At 41.0% G+C, this 18702-nt stretch overlaps 1 protein-coding gene across 2 annotated transcripts in view; it reads left to right on the top strand.

Moving 5' to 3' along the window:
• The window catches only part of il1rapl2 (interleukin 1 receptor accessory protein-like 2), a 372021-nt gene that overhangs the window by 220936 nt on the left and 132383 nt on the right, over nucleotides 1–18702 (top strand). For both annotated transcript variants that reach the window (XM_079353062.1, XM_079353061.1), the window contains exons 3-4: nucleotides 13760–13929; nucleotides 18180–18283. In XM_079353062.1, the coding sequence (XP_079209188.1) occupies nucleotides 13760–13929; nucleotides 18180–18283 (274 nt within the window). The remainder of the gene's footprint in view (nucleotides 1–13759; nucleotides 13930–18179; nucleotides 18284–18702) is intronic.

Here is an 18702-nt window from a genome sequence, read left to right as displayed (position 1 = left end):
GTCGGGAGTTTGATCCTCATCGATGTGTCCTCAGGCAAGACACTAACCCTAAGATGCCTCCTTGATAGCGGCGTATAAATGTGAATGAATACTGATAGTCACTTTTGAATATCCACTACATTAAAGTGCTGGTCAAAGTCCACCTGTTATTATCTGCTGTACAGATTGCATTAAGTTTACATTTATGAGGTGGCATTTTTGCCAATAACAGCCTCTGATAAAAAAAAGGTTGTGAGTGGCAAAGGTAGAAAAAAACCAGATCATTTATTAACAACCATCCCTGTGAAGAAATATTTGAGTGAGTAAATGAAGCTTAAATAAAGAAAAGAGAATATTTAATTTCATGAAAGTTTAACACCTATAGTTGTGAACATGTTTGCATCGGCTTAAAGGGATAGTTGAATGTTTTTGCAGTGGGATTGTATGAGCTGCGTGTTAATTTGTCGGTGTGTCAGCCACAGGAGACCCCTGTCAGCTGGGCCCCTTTCATGAGAAGATGGAAAGGTAGGCAGAAGGTATGTGCTGTGGTGATGGACATGTGCCAAACTAAGTAGCTGTTTGATGGAAAGTAAAGCACTGTGATATCCACAAATCGTTTTTGGTATATTTTTCTTCTTATTTTTCTTTTTGGATCCACCTCAGTAAACTGAACATTTCAGCATGGATGCTAAACTTCCTGGTTTTATGCAGTATAGATAGGATGCATCCTTTCAGGAAGTTACTTGTATTTTACCACCCACAATGCTGTGCAACCGTAAATGTAAACCATCACTTCACGTGCGCCACCAAATAGAAAAAAAAGAGGATGAAAAAAAATCAATGAAATAAGAGCGATGCGGCCCTTTCGGGTAATGTGCCTTTCAAATGTTAAGTTGTTAAATTGTTTTGTTTTGTATTATTTCCTGAGCAATGGGCGTAGCACATCTGAGTTGGAGTGTCAATGACATGAGCCTGGCTAATGACGCCGCTGCTTCCACACTGAATGAATCAGATGAAGTAGGAACAAATATCAGCCTGCTGTGTGTGCCTACTGAACACTAGAACTTAACAGGAAACAGCACAGATAGAAGGGCGTGTTCACTGTCAAGGTACCTTGCAATTCTAAAGCACCTCCTTACTTCTCACCAGTAGCTACCTCATATGGCCCCACTGTAAAAACAAAAAGAACTACTCCTGAAAAGAGGTATGGTCTCCTATTAATTCTTGAGCCTCTTTTGATATTCAGTCACACTCCTGTTACACCTTTGCCTGTGAGACTTTACTCGTGTCACACTCTGTTGCACTTTTACCCAACTCTACCTCGCCCTCCCTCCCTCCCTCTCTCTCTCTCTCTGTATGGTGCTGTCAGTGAACAGGTGTGCAGCCACTTCTCTTTATTAATGACAGGCAGGAAGAAAGCATGGGGACCAAGAGTGGGTGTGTGTGTGTGTGCCGTTGTGAGTGGGTGTGTGTGCGTGTACTGCTGACAAATGTGGGAGTTGCTGTGCAGCATGCTCCATCAACACAGTGACAAATGGAGAGGAAGGAGACCTGTATAATACACACTCACATAGACACAAACACATACGCACGCACACACATGCACCGACCCATAATCGCGGTCTGACAGAGGACAATGTTTTCAGAGCTTGAAAGTTGTTTGGAGCCGCTCAGAGACTTCTTTAAATTCATTCACAGTTTTTCTCATAGCTGTCGTATTGATGGAGCGCTGAAAACCTTTTCATTCCCACTCGGTCGTTTAATAATGTATTGAATCTTAACGTCTTGTTTTCCTCACAACTGAGAAAGTCATTGAGGCAAATTCATACTTTTCAAACTATGCCTGTTTTAAGGAAGTTGTGTTGGAAGCATTGTGTTGTAGGACAAAGAAGTAGCATGACTCCTCTCTTTTAGTAATCAGTATCAGAGCATCAACCGTTTAAAGGCTTTCTGCAGAGCAGCTGTGGCTCAGTTTGGTAGAGTCTGACCATATTAATTCAAATATTCACAACAACTTCTCCAGCATAGTAAATGGACTTGAGCTTGTATTTTTCTTTTCTAGTCTTCTGACTACTCAAAGTGTTTTTACTCCACAGGTCACACCTACACATTCACACACTGATGGTAGAGGCCGCTTTGTAAAGTGACTAATCCATTCAAACACATTTACTCACCACCAACGAAGCAGGGGGAAACAACTCAGAGTTAAGAGTCTATACAAGGACACAGACATGGAGGAGCTGGGAATCAAACCCTCAACCTTCTGGTTGATAGACGACCAACTCTACTAACTGTAGACTGTAAACTGTAGATCACCATGCAGTCAGATGTTAGAGTCTCTGCAGACACCGTCACCACACATGTATCATCAGTGACAGTTAAAGGCAGTTCAGGTCATTTTCTTCAAATGCACTCTTTAGGATTTTGGTTGAAATTGTCTTTATGTCCTGACAGAAATTAATTATTCATGTGCCCAGAAAAAGAAAGTTCTGGTGAACATGTAAAAACTTCGACCAGTGTCGGCACTCTACCATGTTTTATGAACCAATCAAGCCTCTCTACCCCATGCATGCACGAGTCCACACTCTAAGCATGAGCTGAAATCTGCTTCTGGCCCAATGGTGCTAATGCATGTAAGTGAGGGGGCGGGGCTTGTTGAGGGAGCACAGAAGAGAGGGGGTGAGTGAATACGAACAACGGAGAGGATGCTACTTTCAAAATCAGGCTAGTTTTCGAAAATGATCAACCCTGCCTTTAAGCAGCACTGAGTCTATATTTTATGGTTTTAGGAAAAAGCTACTAACTCTACCTTTAAGTACACAGCAGAGGACAAAAGCTTTTGTCATTATGGTGCCTTGACAAGATTATTGTTTGTGAAAGCTGGAATGTGGGATGATCCACATCTCAACGAGTAATACCAACAATCATTATTTGAATAGAATGAAATACCACCCTGTTGTAAACCTGTCCAGCATGTCAAGATCAGAGATTCATGATCAAAAACATGAAAGTGTAAAGCAGCAATTTACTGGCCCAACAAAGTCTATATAAACAATGGACATAGAAAACTCTAGCAATTACCTCCAACCGCTCTGTACATGTTCCTGCTTCTTCTTCTTGTTTCACTTCCTTTCATCTCCTCATCAATTTACCCTTTCATTTGTATCCATTACTTTCACAAAGTTTCTCTTTTGCGTCCTTTCCTGTTGATCTGTTTGTATACGAGTCCTCCCACGTGTTTTCTAATTGGGGAGACCTGTATTTCCTGCTCTGACTTTCCTTCACGGCCTTTTCCAACCAGTCTTCTTCTGCCTGTCTGGGTTTGCATGTTGCATGTTTGTCGTTTTTTGCAGAGCACATTTTTTAACCTTTATTTTAGCAGGAATATTCCCATTGAGATAAAAAAAAAAGTCTCTTTTCCAAGGGAGTCCTGGCCAAGAAAACCTAAAAGACTAAATGTCACAAACTGTCAGCAAATCAGTTACACTATGTGGTCATTAGTCCTTAATCCTTCCTTTGAAATTGATCATGGTGATTTGGGATTCCAGTGTAAGTTGTTCCTGTAGCTTACAACATGAGGAGGGTGCAAAAGATTTAAAGGGCACCTTCACCAAACATAGTGCAGGTCCGAGGAACATTATACATAATAACACTGCTAGATCAAACGATTTGCCATCTCCATGTTCCCTTCTTGTTTCAGACTTGTTTCTCCCATTGAATATGTCTTCAAGCTCGTTGCTTAAAGAGAAACTAGTAGAATATGAAAAGGTGCTGCATGCCATGAACAGAAATAGGAGCAGCGGTGTGTCAGCAGTGCTTGTGAGAGTTGAAGTCTGTAAGAAACATCACTACAGCCAATCATTACAGCGGAAGGTACCAGGAAGTATTAGATCAATGGGGGATATTTAGACTTTATGCTGCATTCAGGTGCTCCCAGATCCCAACTTCTGCAGTCGTTCTTCTGGCTTCAGTGTTCACGTGATTTTAGTTTGGAAAGTCTGACTGTTTTAACAACTACAAAAACAGCAAGATTAGTGGAATGTCTCTTTTACGAGTTATATTTGAACAAGAAGTTTATGTGAATTAATAAAAAAGCATCTTAACATGAACATATTTTGCCCCCCACGTGATGACCATTAAGTCAGGAGCCTAATTTGTTCCAAAGTATCGTTAGCTTGTTTAACTACATTATATGTTTTGTTGGTGGTAGCATTGATTGATTTCAGTAAATGACATTTTATTAATATATTGATTTTAATAGCTGAGCTTGGTTTTCAAGCAGTACCTTCTCTACTGTCCTGTTGTGACATGTGCTCCACTGTCCTCCTTTATTTTCTGAAGTCAGCTCACGGCGAAGTGCGGGCTGATGTTTGCAGATTGTACTGGTGACGGTTAACTGCATAGGGTTTGTTGTGTCATCTTGTTTGGGAATCACCTCCAGTCGGTCAGCTCATGCTCGCCTGTCTGCATCCCAGCAGCAGGACGTGGACATTGAGGGTTAGACAGTGATGTCACCGTCATGCAAAGTTGATTGTCGAGAAGAAATACATGTCCATGTGTAGCTGGCGTCTTCTACTAATCCTTGAAAGTTTGTGACGGAGCGCTCTGCTGCACTTTAACTTTGTTATAGGGTGAATGCAGTTTGCATGGACCATGCAGTACTTAAAGGTAGGGTAGGTCATTTTCTCCAGATACACTTTTTACCTTGGTTTATGTTGGTTGAAATTGTCTTTATGTCCTTTCAGTGATAATAACTCATATGCTCTGAAACACAAAAAATCTGTCATCTGTCACAGTTGTAAACACGTAAAAACTTTGACCAATGTTGCCACTCGACCATTTTTTATCAAACCAATCAAGCCTCTCTACCCCATGCATGCTTGAGCCCACACTCAAAGCAATGAGCTGAACTCCGCTTCTGGACCAATGGTGCTAGTGCATATAAGTGAGGGGTGGGGTTTTCGGGAGCACATAGGGGAGGAGGTGGGTGAATATGGAGAGCAATGTGTGAAAAAAGCATCTGTCTCGTGGCTGGTAGAATTTTTTGGCTAACTAGCTGTTGACAGATAGACCACAAAGTTAGTTTCAGACCATGTCTGGGAGGTTGCTGTGGTTTACAGAACATTACTTTAATGTGGAGTAACTGGTCGTTTGGTTAACACATTCATGTGAAGGACATGGAGTGGTTAGACTACAGTATGGGCTAATGAAGCGCAGTCAGTATACTATTTACATTATCATTAAACACTAACATTACCTCCAGTGTGAAACACCTCGTCAGTCATGTCCTCTCTGATCTCATGTGTTACAGTCATGTTACCAACGTACCACAATGGATTCGACATTGAGTTATGAAAGTTGTTTTTGGGCTGCTGTTCTCTTATTATTATTCGTACTTCCTCCTTTTAATCCTCCACCCTATCATCATTCAGGAGAGGTTTCTAAACAAGGAAACACACACTTTCTCATTATTTCTCCTCACATGACTCACATTTACTCATCCATTATTTTATTTGTTTATCCACTTCATCATCTTCCTGTTCCTCCTCCTTCTATACGTTCATCTATCCTTGTGTATAAAACTCTTTAGGGGTTATTATGGTTTATTGGCAGGCATGTATTTTACTGCACGGGGACGTATTACTTTTCATTAGTGCTTATGTTCAAAACTATTCCTTCATTTTGTACATTTCCTGATTACATTCCCTTCTTTCCTATGTTCCTCTACGACCTCATTTACAGACTGAAATATTCACTTTATGAACATGTTTCAGTCGATGCTGCGACTCACAGACTTGCTTCATTCAATCGTCTGCACATATTATAAGCACAGTGAAAGTGTCAAGAGGCTGATAGCAGACGTATAAAAGAGTTGGAAATGAAAGTGCAACGGTGATGTGCCTGGCCTCTAGTTTGACCAATCAAATGCATTACTATTTGTTCTTTTTATTCGGGGAACATTGTCTGTTTTCAAAGACCCTGACCATTTGATGAAAGTTTTAGTCCAAAGCAGCTCTGCCACAAAAGTCCACACCTTGAGGGAACAGATGTCACTGGCTGCAGTCAGTTAAAATAATCAATTACAAATGGATAAAAACGTCTGGTATGTATGAAGTCGACCAAATAAATTTATCTTTTACCTGAAATATTTAAAGGAGCAATATATAACTCTGACACCTAGTGTTTAAACTGGGTACTGCAATCTAAATTAAAACATTTTAGAGAGCTGTCTCCCCTCCCCCCTCCTCTCTAGAGTCGATGCTCAGGGAGGAGGCCATGTGGTGGACACTGTAGCTTCAGTGTTTAGCCAGCTCTGCATCGGTCTGTAAACCTTTCTGAGTCTAACCTCTCTCCATTTTTCAAAAGCATCTCCAATATTGATCCTATTTTGAGCAGGTTTCTGCTGTGTGTGCTCGTGGCTTATTAGAAACTTGATTGGGTAGAATCAGTTGTGTCTGAAGCAGTTTGCATGAAAAACCGATTGGCATCCAAAATGGCCCCCGTTGGGTTGCCTTAAAGCACGGTTTCTTAACCTTTTTGACCTTGGGGCCCAACATTTTCAGGGCAAGGTAGTCTGGGGCCCAATCGAGTGAATTGTTCTGATTTAACTTTTGCGGTCATTTTTATTTAATAGCTATTTGTGTCACTATGTTGTAATAATGAATACTGTTCTTCATTTGTATGTTTTTTAATCAATATATCAACCTATACATGGGCTAATTATGCATAAAACCTTGCACAAGTTAAGATCATTTAATTAATTTTGCTCATATAAAACCATGTTTTAGTGCATGTTTGTCAAATAAGCAACACAATATAAACTTAGCAACAAAAGCAATAAAATTAGGTGCTCAATGAAGTTAGGTAGATTTGTTGAAATTAAAAAGAGCATTCTGTTTTGTGTAGCGCTGCCCCCGTTTTCGTTTTAAGAACCTCTCCATTACGTTTCCATTCAGATTCAGGCCCCGTTTACACGGAGACGCTGTGACAGTAAGACGAAACATTTGGACATGCGCAGTAGTCGAGAACAAACAACAATGGCGGCGGCTATGTGCTTCAGCAGCTATTGGCGTTGTATAGTCTTTTAAAACAGAACCTTGATATGAGACATCGTGTGTCGCCGCCGAAAGAGCAACGAATACTTGCAGCAAATAGTTCAACCTTTACCCATGCACAGGGCGACCATACGCAGCATTTAGGTAAAGGGGGAACTAGCCGCTAAACAGGATGTTGTGGAGGAAGTGGTTGTACTGCTGAATGTCGCGCGTGTCGCGTTGTAAAGTTCCACTACTTCTAACTGATTATACTGCCTCTGGTGGTCGGAGAGTATATTGCAGGCCAACGATCACGGCCCTTACGGCCCACAGATGCAAACATATTATCCCCTCGCGGCCCTGCAGGTGGCGCGGCCCCATGGTTAAGAAACCCTGCCTTAAAGCAACCTAACTTCTCTGATCAACACAAACACAAACAGAAGCAGTTTCGGTTTTATAAAGGGAACCTTTTTCTCTTTTTTTTTAGTTCAATAACCTGTTTCATTAAATCCAACTGACAAGATTGTGTGTGTGTGTGTATGTGTGTGTGTGTGTGTGTGTGTGTGTGTGTGTGTGTGTGTGTGTGTGTGTGTGTGTATGTTTGCAGATATTGCCGTGCCTTTAAGGGAGAGTTAGATAGAGGGCAGAATGTGGTCAACTCCATTTATTCAGCGCTGACACGTGTGTGTCAATATGTGGCTGTGAATGTGTACTGTAAGTGAGTGTATCATTTTATGAGTTTGACCGTTTTACTCTGTGTGTAGGTATATGTGTGTATTCATGAGTGATGCCTGAGTCTGTGTGCATTCTATCCTTGTGTTTGTGTTGTGCCACTTACGGGCTGATAGATGTTGTTGTAACTCCATTGCACTGAATGAAGGCCATAACCCACACATGCATTACCATATTCATTCGTTTCATAAAATAGATAGCTTTAGTGTGTGTGTGTGTGTGTGTATGTGTGAGAGAGAGAGTGTGTGGCGCCACATATTTGTGCAAGAGTGCAAACTCATTTGAAAGAGTCATTTTGAAAATGGTCAACATACAGAGCGTCATTGGTGTGTTGCTTTCTCTCTCTTACATACACACACACACACACACACACACACACATATACAGGGTACATACAGTATGTCCCCTCAACAAAACAACTATTTCTAGGCTAAAGCCTATTCTCATAAAATGTGTTCAGAGAAAAGAAGTAACCATCACGTCGGCTCTGTGCTGAAATTGAACATCAGCACAAAACACCAGGCCAAATGGCAGGTACTTTCTCTCTCTCTCTCTCTCTCTCTCTCTCTCTCTCTCTCTCTCTCTTTCTTTCTCTCTCTCTCTCTCTCTTTGTTTTTCCCCTCATTTTAATCTCATTCTATCACCTTCTTTTGCTCCCTCCTGTTTTCTTTCTGTCCTCATCTCTCCCTCGATGCCTTCCCTCTCACCTGGGTGTAAATTGCCCCGAAGCAGTGATAGACTTGTGTTGTTTGGGCACTGTGCCTCATTCCTGCTGCGAGTGTGTGTGTGTGTGTGTGTGTGTGTGTGTGTGTGTGTGTGTGTGTGTGTGTGTGTGTGTGTGTGTGTGTGTGTGTGTGTGTGTGTGTGTGTGTGTGTGTGTGTGTGTGTGTGTGTGTGTGTGTGTGTGTGTGTGTGTGTGTGTGTGTGTGTGTGTGTGTGTGTGTGTGTGTGTGTGTGTGTGTGTGTGTGCGCCCTTTCTTGTCCATTTGTGACTGTGCGTGCATGTACTGTACCTGCTTGTGAAAGCGGGGATCATTACTTGTGTATGTGTGCATGTGTGTGTGTGTGTGTGTGTGTGTGTGAGTGGGTCAGGTCAAGCTATTATTATGGCAGCAGCTGTAGTGGTATTGCAGGGGATTGTGGGAGCCATGCAGACAGGCTGGAGGCTTTGAGGGGCTTTATGTTTGAGTGACAGGCCTGAACTATGCTGCACTGCACAAACTACAAAAACCATCATTGTTCTATGTGACAAAACAAAAATGCATTTTTTAAATTTTAAGTGCAATGTTAACTTCCTGAAGAGATTACAATATTACAGAAGTGTAAACAACTGCTGGTGTTCCTAAAGAATGATATAGATATATAATTTTGGAAGGAAGTGAAGGACAATTGTGAGAAGCTTTCCTTTTTAATCAAATTGGCATCTCTGACGATGATTCTGTACCTCTATCAAAACTTTTCACAGGAGCTTGAAAAAAATGAAAACACTGAACCCTTTAGAATGTCAGCGATGAAGTTAGCTTTGGTTATGTTAAAATATTTTGGATGTCGACGTTGTTGCATGTATCATGGACTCATAATGTGTCCCTAGTCTTTCTACAAACCCCCAAATCATGGGTAAAAGTGTGTCCTCTCTGTCTTTGGCCTGCTCCACTTTTCAGAAAATGTGTGCTCAAACAGGCCATTTGGAGAGTTTCCCTTCATGACATCACAAAGGGCAGTAGCCCCTCCCCCAGGTGGATGACACTCCCACTGCTAGGTGTTTGTTCTTCCCTCTGAGTCTGCCTTCTCACCGTAAACAATAGGACATGAATAGAGCCACTCAAGTCCTTCCAGAGAGGGGGCGTGGTCAGACACAGCTAATTTACATTTAAAGCTACAGACACAGAAACAGCCTGTTCTAATCAGGGCTGAAATAAAGGGGTTTTATAGACATGATCAAATACAGGATCAGAGTGGATTTACAATAAGACACTTCACACATGTTTTGGGGAGCTCTGACACTTATTGAAACTGGTTGTAGAGGAGGAGAAGATGTGACCTTTAATTGCTTTGTAATTATAAAACAAACAAACAGTTGTTGAGTAATAGAGTCAGAGAGCTTATACACACTTTTAATGTATAGTAGTATTATTTTTAAATAAAGATGAATTAAACTAAAGGTTGTAGTATATTACTGTGTTTTATGAATTCCAGCATCATGGACAGTGAACCACACAAGTACAATTTACTAAACTCTTTCATACAAGATATATTTAAATTAGTTTTATTCTGGGAATATTCTATCGGCAGCTCAGAGAGATTCGGTTTGCCGATTTTCTTCTTGGACATTAATTGGACAGTTCTGCTCTTAAATTAAACATTCAGCCAGTGACTTGACACAATTTGACATAGCAGGCAAAAACAAGCCAGAAAAAAACGAGTATGCTGATTTTCATAATGCTTATACTAATTAAATCGTATACTGATTGAGTTTCAAGTTCACCCCTTTTATAAATCACCTCACATTCTTAAACTGTAGCAATGTCTTGTCATGCATTCCAATTGCACATCTGTTGACACTCTTCTAGAAGTGTCTCGATGTATTGGAACTACTGACAATATGTGAGTCACGGCTGCCTCAAATCCAGCGACAAATGAGCAGAACAGATAAGGTATTAAAATAGGTTTACTTGTATTCACAAGCAAATTCTTTAAGAAATTAACAAAGGGAACGATGAGCATGGGGGTAGCCTCGCTCTGTCGTGGGGCGTGCTCTCATGAATTGGAGAACACCGGGCCCAGGTTCTACAGCGACTCTCTGCACATTTTGAGATACTGTCTGCAGTTTTCCAAATCCTGAAACTTTTCAATGTATCCAGTGTAATTTTGACTCTGCTGTTTGGGAGCGGATATGTGCAGAAAGGGTTGACAGGGAATGATATATTTGGACCTGCTTACACCTCGCCCAAATATTAATATGTCTACAGACACAAAGTGGCGCGACGCTAAACGCACTCGTGCTTCAGGCTTCTGTGTGTGCATACACACACCTTCACACATCAACACATGAACGAGCACGATGCGGTGGTGAATGAATTATTGCGATTTTGCTTTTATATGACCTGCATGTGTTGTTTAAATGTGTTTGAGTGTGTGAGCCTGTGTGTGTGTGTGTGTGTGTGTGTGTGTGTGTGTGTGCTTGTGTGACTGTCTGACCTGTGTTACACATTTTATTCAACAAAAAGCATTAGTCCAGTGGACCAAACTAATGTGATTTTCTATTAATGTGATTCTCTTAGTGCATCAATGTGTGTGTGTGTGTGTGTGTGTGTGTGTGTGTGTGTGTGTGTGTGTGTGTGTGTGTGTGTGTGTACTTACAGTATCTGTTGTAGGTGTTGAATGGACTGCACTCACACCTTTAATTTGTGTCAGCTCATTAATTTTCAACAACCATGTCTGACTGCTCTATTCATTACTTAATTTTTAACACAAACACTTACACCCCCCTCACCCCCACGCTTCACCACCACATACACACACACACACACACACACACACACACACACACACACACACACACTTTTTGCCCCCAAATGTAAAATCTTAATCAAACATTGTCATCTCTCTGTCCCGCTGTCTTCTGGTATACTAAAACACACAGTAGGCTATAATCTTTGGAATATCTGGCAACGTTGTCAGTGATTAAGTGACTGCTGCTCAAGACGTTACGTGTGTGTTTGTGTTTGAAAGAGAGTTAGTAAGAGAGAGAGAAAGAGAGAGAGAGACACAAATGTGACTAAATCATTTGTAAAGGGTAAAGATTGAATGGCTGTCAAATAAATCTACTTTTCTGTGTGTGTGTGTGTGCGTGTGTGTGTGTGTGTGTGTGTGTGTGAACGTGCATGCATGCATGCATGTGTGTGCCTGTGTGTATTTGTTACCTGTAATCCTTCCTGTCCCTGCATGACTTCATACATTTTCTGAATCTATAAATGTCACAGATAAAGTGCATGGTGGTAAATTTACGATTCAATTGAAGACTTTAAATCAGTGACTTAACTTGAGACAATTATAATGATACCTCATACTTCCTTCACAGTAAAACAGATCTATACACAGTGGTAGACTTTGACTGGGATTTCATGAACTCCTTTGGCTGTCGGCTATTGTCTTATCACCACAACAAGATACATCCAGTAATCTATGGACCGGATTCATTTTGAGATAGAAGCTCAAATAATTGCGCTTCATGTGCTCCTGATCTCGTTCCTTTTCACAAAGCATAAACCACATTCAAACACCTGGTAAAGTTTTCTCTTCCTCTCCAACAGACTGAGTAGAGAATCTATCTGCACCTTCGCTCTTCGCAGAGATGCACTCTCATGTGGACCGAGGTCCATTCTTTCCACTTCTGATAAAATGATGAAAATAAAGAGAGGGAGAAAACAACACTGATATTCTTGTGTTGTACGTAACAGCTCCAGAAGTTTCCACACCTTCGGCTGAAGTTTGAAGCCTCAAGCTGAGCGCCCCGCACTGATTTAAGCCCTCGGTTTATCAGTCATAGAAATGTCAAAGTAAAGTAGACTTTACTTACAGAGGATTCCTTTTTACGTATTTTTTTCTATATGATTACATAATGGCTCATTTCAAATATTACATTACACACTCAGTGCAGCTATGGTAGCATTTATGCCTCTGGGGGGGTTTTATTGTAGAGACAGGACAGAGTCAGATATCAGGCAGCACCAGCCACCACACGGGCAGCCGACAGTGTTTGTTTTGACTGGTTTGTACAGGTTTAGTAGACATGGAAGGCCCTCAATTTGTGAATCAGGTGCTGAGTGTTTATAATGTTTAAGCAGTTATCTGTACCTGTGGATAAAGAGGAGAAGAGTGATTCAGATGGATTAAGAAAGTTTGTGACCTATAGCACATGTAGTGAGCAGTTAAAAGCAATGAAGGAAACATGCAAAACTAAACTAATATTTTGATATTTTTTCGTAGAAAAGGCTCTGTACATTTTCAGAGGATTTATTTTCTTTTTGTTTGCACCTGTACTGGATTTGACCAACTTTCATTATCTCTCAGTATCAGACTCAATTAATGGGAGGTAAACAAAGAAGGACTTGAAGATATTTTTTGGGTTGGCAGATACTTGACTGGGAGATTTCACTGCTGCAGGGTAGAGACTGTAATACAAAGGGAAGGCCCCTTGGAACAAGCCTGAGGGATTAAGTTAAAACAGAGTGCCTCTATCTGAGGCTCAGGCCACGGGGCAGAGAAAATAGAATCAGAAGGCAGCAGAAGAAAAAAAGGAAGGAGCAGAAAAGGATGTGTAGTGAGAGAGGAATGTGTGGCGGGAGGTGGGAAGTCCATTTGGGAGAGCTCCTTGTCATTTTCCGTCCTGACCTCTACGTCTCACCAGCTCCTACTTGTCTTCCATCTACAACTTGTTTTCTGTCCGTTCAGGTTGACCTGATTTCACCCAGACATCGCCACCACACTTCCCTCTCTGCTTTTGAATGTTTTCATTTGGTCTCGACCTCCTCCGCAGCTTTTATTTCTCTGAATCTTGGCGCTGACGTCTCCCACTTCTTCTACAGTCTTGCATTTTTTCCCTTTTCTTTCAGCTACATGCAAAAACTCGAGGAGTTTATAAATAACAGAAAAGCGGCAAATATTCAGTTTGAACAGTCATTAGATTCATAATCAAGCCATATCTTTTATCCCCTGGATGTTGTTTTTCTATGAACTGATCTGTTGGATTTCTTGCACCAAAGATGAATTCCAATATTACAAAAGGGTGACCTCCCTGTCTCTGAAGTTCTCTCTTTCTCTCTCACAGTACTCTACCTAGCTATAGCTAGCTTTAATGACGGCTTATGCTTTTGTTTTCTTTTAAATGTTCAACACTGTTTCCATTGATGTCTGACTTCTGTTGCTGCTCAAATCGTCCCCACAATCGTTGTCTGTACAATGAAACTCTCTCCCTTCATTTCAATCTTCGTTTTCTTGTTCTCTGCTCACAGTGGATGGATGTCTTGACTGGTCAGTGGACCTGAAGGAGTACCATGTTCTGGCCGGTGAACCCGTCCGGGTGAAATGTGCCTTGTTCTACAGCTACATCCGAACCAACTACACCATGGCCACCAACGCCAAGCTGCGCCTCATCTGGTATAAAAATAAAGGAGATGCAGAGGTAAGATCCCACATCAGACAGACAGACAGACAGACAGACAGACAGACAGACAGACAGACAGACAGACAGACAGACAGACAGACAGACAGACAGACAGACAGACAGACAGACAGACAGACAGACAGACAGACAGAGACTTTATTGATCTCGAGGGAAATTCAAGAATACAGGACAAGAATATTGAGATATCTTAACTTTGCTTTAAGAACTCCAGCGAGGAGACTTAGGAACAATGTCAGAGCGACTCTGAGCGAGGACGGGACAGATTGGTTGTTCCACAGAAGGGAGAATAAAAACGCTCTCTTCGAGATAATGGGCAAATGCTTTGCTGAATCCTTACTGTACCCTGCCATTTGTATTTACAATGCTGCCAACTTCAGTTGTTAATGTAACTGATATTGATATAAGACTGTTGAAGAATTGTAATTATGTGGTCACCTATCTCTCCATCTTCTTGTCGTATTCAGAAACACTTCTGAATCGCTACATTTCAATAGTTTATAGCAATTAATCACCTTTTTAATTGTGTGCTTAAAACTCCATTATTGGGCATTTATTTTTATATATATTTGTACTGTCTTAAAAAAGCACAATGTCTCGCCATTTGTGTTTTAGTTCATCAAATGGACCATTCAATTATGTCCTGACCGATACCGAGTAATGTCTGTGATAAAATAGTTGATATCAATAGTCACTAAGCTGATATCGGCCAACAATATCGGCTGACCAATTAATCTACATACAATTCGCTTTAATGTCCCCATGGAGAAATCTGTCTTGCACTCAAAGTGCTGCCAAACATTCAGCTGCTTCCACTCAAATCAATAAATAAAACACATAAGAAAAACACTTCCTCATGTGAAAAGAAAGGCACATACCGATGCAAAACAACACACCATTTATTTCACATTAATGTACAAGATCTGCAAAAAACACAACAGGAGAGGAGAAATAGCAAAGGTCAGACACATAAAGGAACCATATTACCATATTACACAACCCCCACAGCACTTCCAAACATTGCTCTGAATTCTGACTGATGTGGGTACTGAAGAGTTTTCAAAGTGGTTCAGTTTCAGTTCAGTCGACGAGAAAATGAAGTGGTGTTTTCTTTCATCACTTTACCCTCATATGAGGAGCTATGACAACAAGAAGTTATGATAAAAATCAATACATAATTCAAAGATCGTTGCCCAAAACATGTTGGGTTTGTTCGCCATAGTGCCAGTTAGTCAAGAGGGTTGGACTTAAGATAGCTAACAGAGATAGCTGGAACTCCAGAGTTTTATTTTTTCTTGATGCTTCTCAATAATTCATCAGCCTGATGTGAGATCTGAGAATCAGACAGCTTGTCTCGTGTTTGTGGAGAACTTTAATCAACAACATTCAGGTTTGGTTCTCTGATTCAGGTCCGCTCCCGAAGCATGAAATAAATATGTTCTCTAAACACGCAGCGTCTGGTTTCCCAACACCTGTAACCAATACAATCTGCTTCTGTAAAGAGGAAGAAACTTTAGTCAATTGAATTTGCATGATTTATACCGGCCTTTTGTCTTTTCCTGGTCCTCAGAAACCTTCCTCAGTACGTCAGTATAATCATCCATGAAAGACCTTCGAGTGGTGACTTTCATTTGATGAGTTCATTGCGCGACATGATGGGCTTTTCATGCTCAGGCATCTTGGCCAATAAGATCCGGGTATGAAAGGGACCAGTGATAAATGACTTCATCAAACATCTCAGATGCAGCATTGTCTTGCCTGTGACTGTTGTAATAGGTGTGAGACTTCCTGTTTTGACTTTTCTCACCAGAAATGAAGCAACAAGTCTCCTTCTTGATTAGACTGGTATAGGCAGGCTTTCCCGTACCTGTGACTTAAAGTGTAATCTCTGGGTATACATCGACTATCATGCCAGCACTGGCAGATGAGAAATGACAGTGTAGCTTTCCGACTTTTTCAAATAAGCAACTCCAGGAGGACAATAGTTCTCTCCAAATCTCTACAACACATCAGATTTTAATTATATCCAGACCCCGAGATATTATCATAATCACATCATTATTTTCCTGCTGGTATAACATACCACTAAGCGTGCAGCTCTAGAAATGGCACCATATAATCATGGACATTTATAACACAGTGAGAGCTTTCTGAGCCAAACCAGATCTGGTAGAAACTCTGATGCAACAAGCAAACTTTCTTCGTGTATCCAAACATATCTCTACCGCAACTGAGCACACTCAACGACGGGTTTACACAGCTATTTGCTTCTGGACTGCTCAGTAATCCCTTGAAAGCCGACATGTAAAGAGCACCTGTGAACATCCAAAATGAAGCTGACAGAGCTCCACAGTAGTGGCACAAACTACAGGCAAAGTCTGCAACACACTCGGTTCGGAAACGTTATCTCTGAGATGAAGGTTAGAAAAAACTTTTGATTGTCAGTGATGCACACCTGCACTTAATCCTGAGGGTTAAATCAGCTCGTAATCCTAACACCAAACATGAAGGAAGTTTCACAATAAATATACCTATAGCCTCTGGCTCAGGCTCAAATGGGCATAATAACAGAGTTGTCTTTTTGCATTTCTTTCAGGAATCGGCTGAAATATTTAGACAATTTGACACAAGTAAAATATTCTTATTGTGCTTGATGGAATGAAAAATAGAACATATTTTCTATACAGAAAAAAAAGTAGATTTCTGGCAGTCTCTGATTGCCTTTTCTTAGCTGTGCCATTGGAAAGGATTCAGTGTAAAACAGCTGATAGGGAAACAAAATATTTTTGCTTCATACACTCTGTAAGAAATGTCAGGAGGAGTTAAGTTGATATTTCTGTATGAAGAATTTGTCCTAATACCTCCGATTAAAACACGTTCATTTAAAGGTCACATATTAAACAAAATACGCTTCACCATGTTTTTCTAACACTCATATATGTTCCCCATCTACAAACCCCACAGTTAGTTAGAACAAGTATTAATAGAGTGCATTTAGTCCTTTTCTACCATTCAGAGTTAAGTGTCTTGTCCAAGGACACATCGGACATGTAGCTGCAGGAGCTGGGCATCAAACCCTCAACCTTACAGTTAAGACTTGACCGACGCCCCAACGCAGCTCTCGTTTCAACATGACAAACATTACCAGCCAATCATTACGTTATGCTGGTGTGCCGTCTCGGTACAATTTTCGCCCATGGCATTCGTCACCATTGTAATAGTAGTTATGGATCAACCTGACGTTGGTCGCAGGACTTTATACTCTGCAGGGGACCAGAGAGAGAGCGAGGATATGAGGGACGTCTGCTGTAAGGTCATTGAATGCAAAAAAACCAAAACAGACGATATATTTACCCATTTTGTTTAGCAGCTTGCTGCAGATGTGATTCAGGGCTCTCTTGGCTTTGCTGCTTCTTGACGAGAAATCTCCCCACACGCGTGTGGACATGTGCTAATGGGATCGCGAGTGAAACTTTTAAAACAGGAGTTCTGCTGCGTTTCACGAAGCCACCGAATACCAGCGGTGCGTTCAGGGCAGCCTGGACGTTGGCAATTATTTCCATGCAGCGTACTGTATCAACGCTCAGTGTGAGTGCGGGCAGGTTGTGTGTGTGACTGCTTTCTTTGTTGTGTGAACATGTCTGATGAACACTTACAGAGTTTGGCAGAAAAGACACAAATTGATGAATACAAACTGCTCAGGATGCAGGAAAATAAATATTCAGCTCTCACAACCTCCAGACCGCCCCTTACCTGTTTTTGACAACTATTAAACAGCAAATCATTTACTCCTCTATTTACTCTTTAGTTCACATGTGGTTACAGTGAAGTGAATCTGTGCAGTTTCATTTTCACGGTTTGGACCAAGACTCGACCCAGAAATGAATCCAGAGTTTGACAACCCTGATTTAAAGTAAAATAAAATACTAGAAACCATATATGTCCACGTGTTGTTCTCATATTGGTGCTGCTCCTTTAAAGTCTCTTTGAACAAACCACGGCCCTTACCTAAAGGAATTGGAGACACCTATTCTAACGCTTGTATTTTTAATTATTTAAAAGTGTACTATCTGTAATAGTCAGGGTCACAAAGACAGGAAATAGGTGTGAGCTCCAAGAATATAACACCAGATAAGGAAGTAATATATTGTCTTTGGCTTTTTATTGAGCACACATTTTGTACTGACGATCATTACATGACTTGTTGTTTCCTTATAACTCTATCATTGTCTTCATAATGTCTCCTTCAGGAGCCGATTATCTTCTCGGGTCATCGGCTGAGTAAAGAAGACGACTCTATCTGGTTCAGATCTGCTGAAATGGAAGACAATGGATTCTACACCTGCGTGCTGAGGTAAACTGTGTTATGTAATTCAGATTACATAATTTACATAAGCAAAACTACATTTCTGTTGGGCAGTGGGACCATCAGAGAATAAACCTTCATAGAGGCAAATAAGGTGGTGAACAAACACATCTGGAATGACCTACACAAACACAACAATGGACATCATGTTCCTCACACGTCAGTTGAGGACTTCACATCCTGTATGTCTGTTCTGAACTTAGCTCCACCAATAATGAAAAAAACAGAACTGTTTGCGGTATAACAAGGCTACTGAAAGGCAGAATGCTTCACAATAATCTGCTTCAGCTGAATGAATTGTTGAGAGCACATATATACAGCGGGGAGCGAGGGCAAAGCACACAGAGCATAACATAAAATTTATTCTGAAGTGAACTTCCAGACGCAGCTCATTTGCTTTATAAGTT

Source organism: Symphodus melops (genome assembly GCF_947650265.1).
Source record: "Symphodus melops genome assembly, chromosome: 9".
Lineage (NCBI taxonomy): Eukaryota > Metazoa > Chordata > Actinopteri > Labriformes > Labridae > Symphodus > Symphodus melops.
This window is presented reverse-complemented; position numbering and strand designations above follow the sequence as displayed.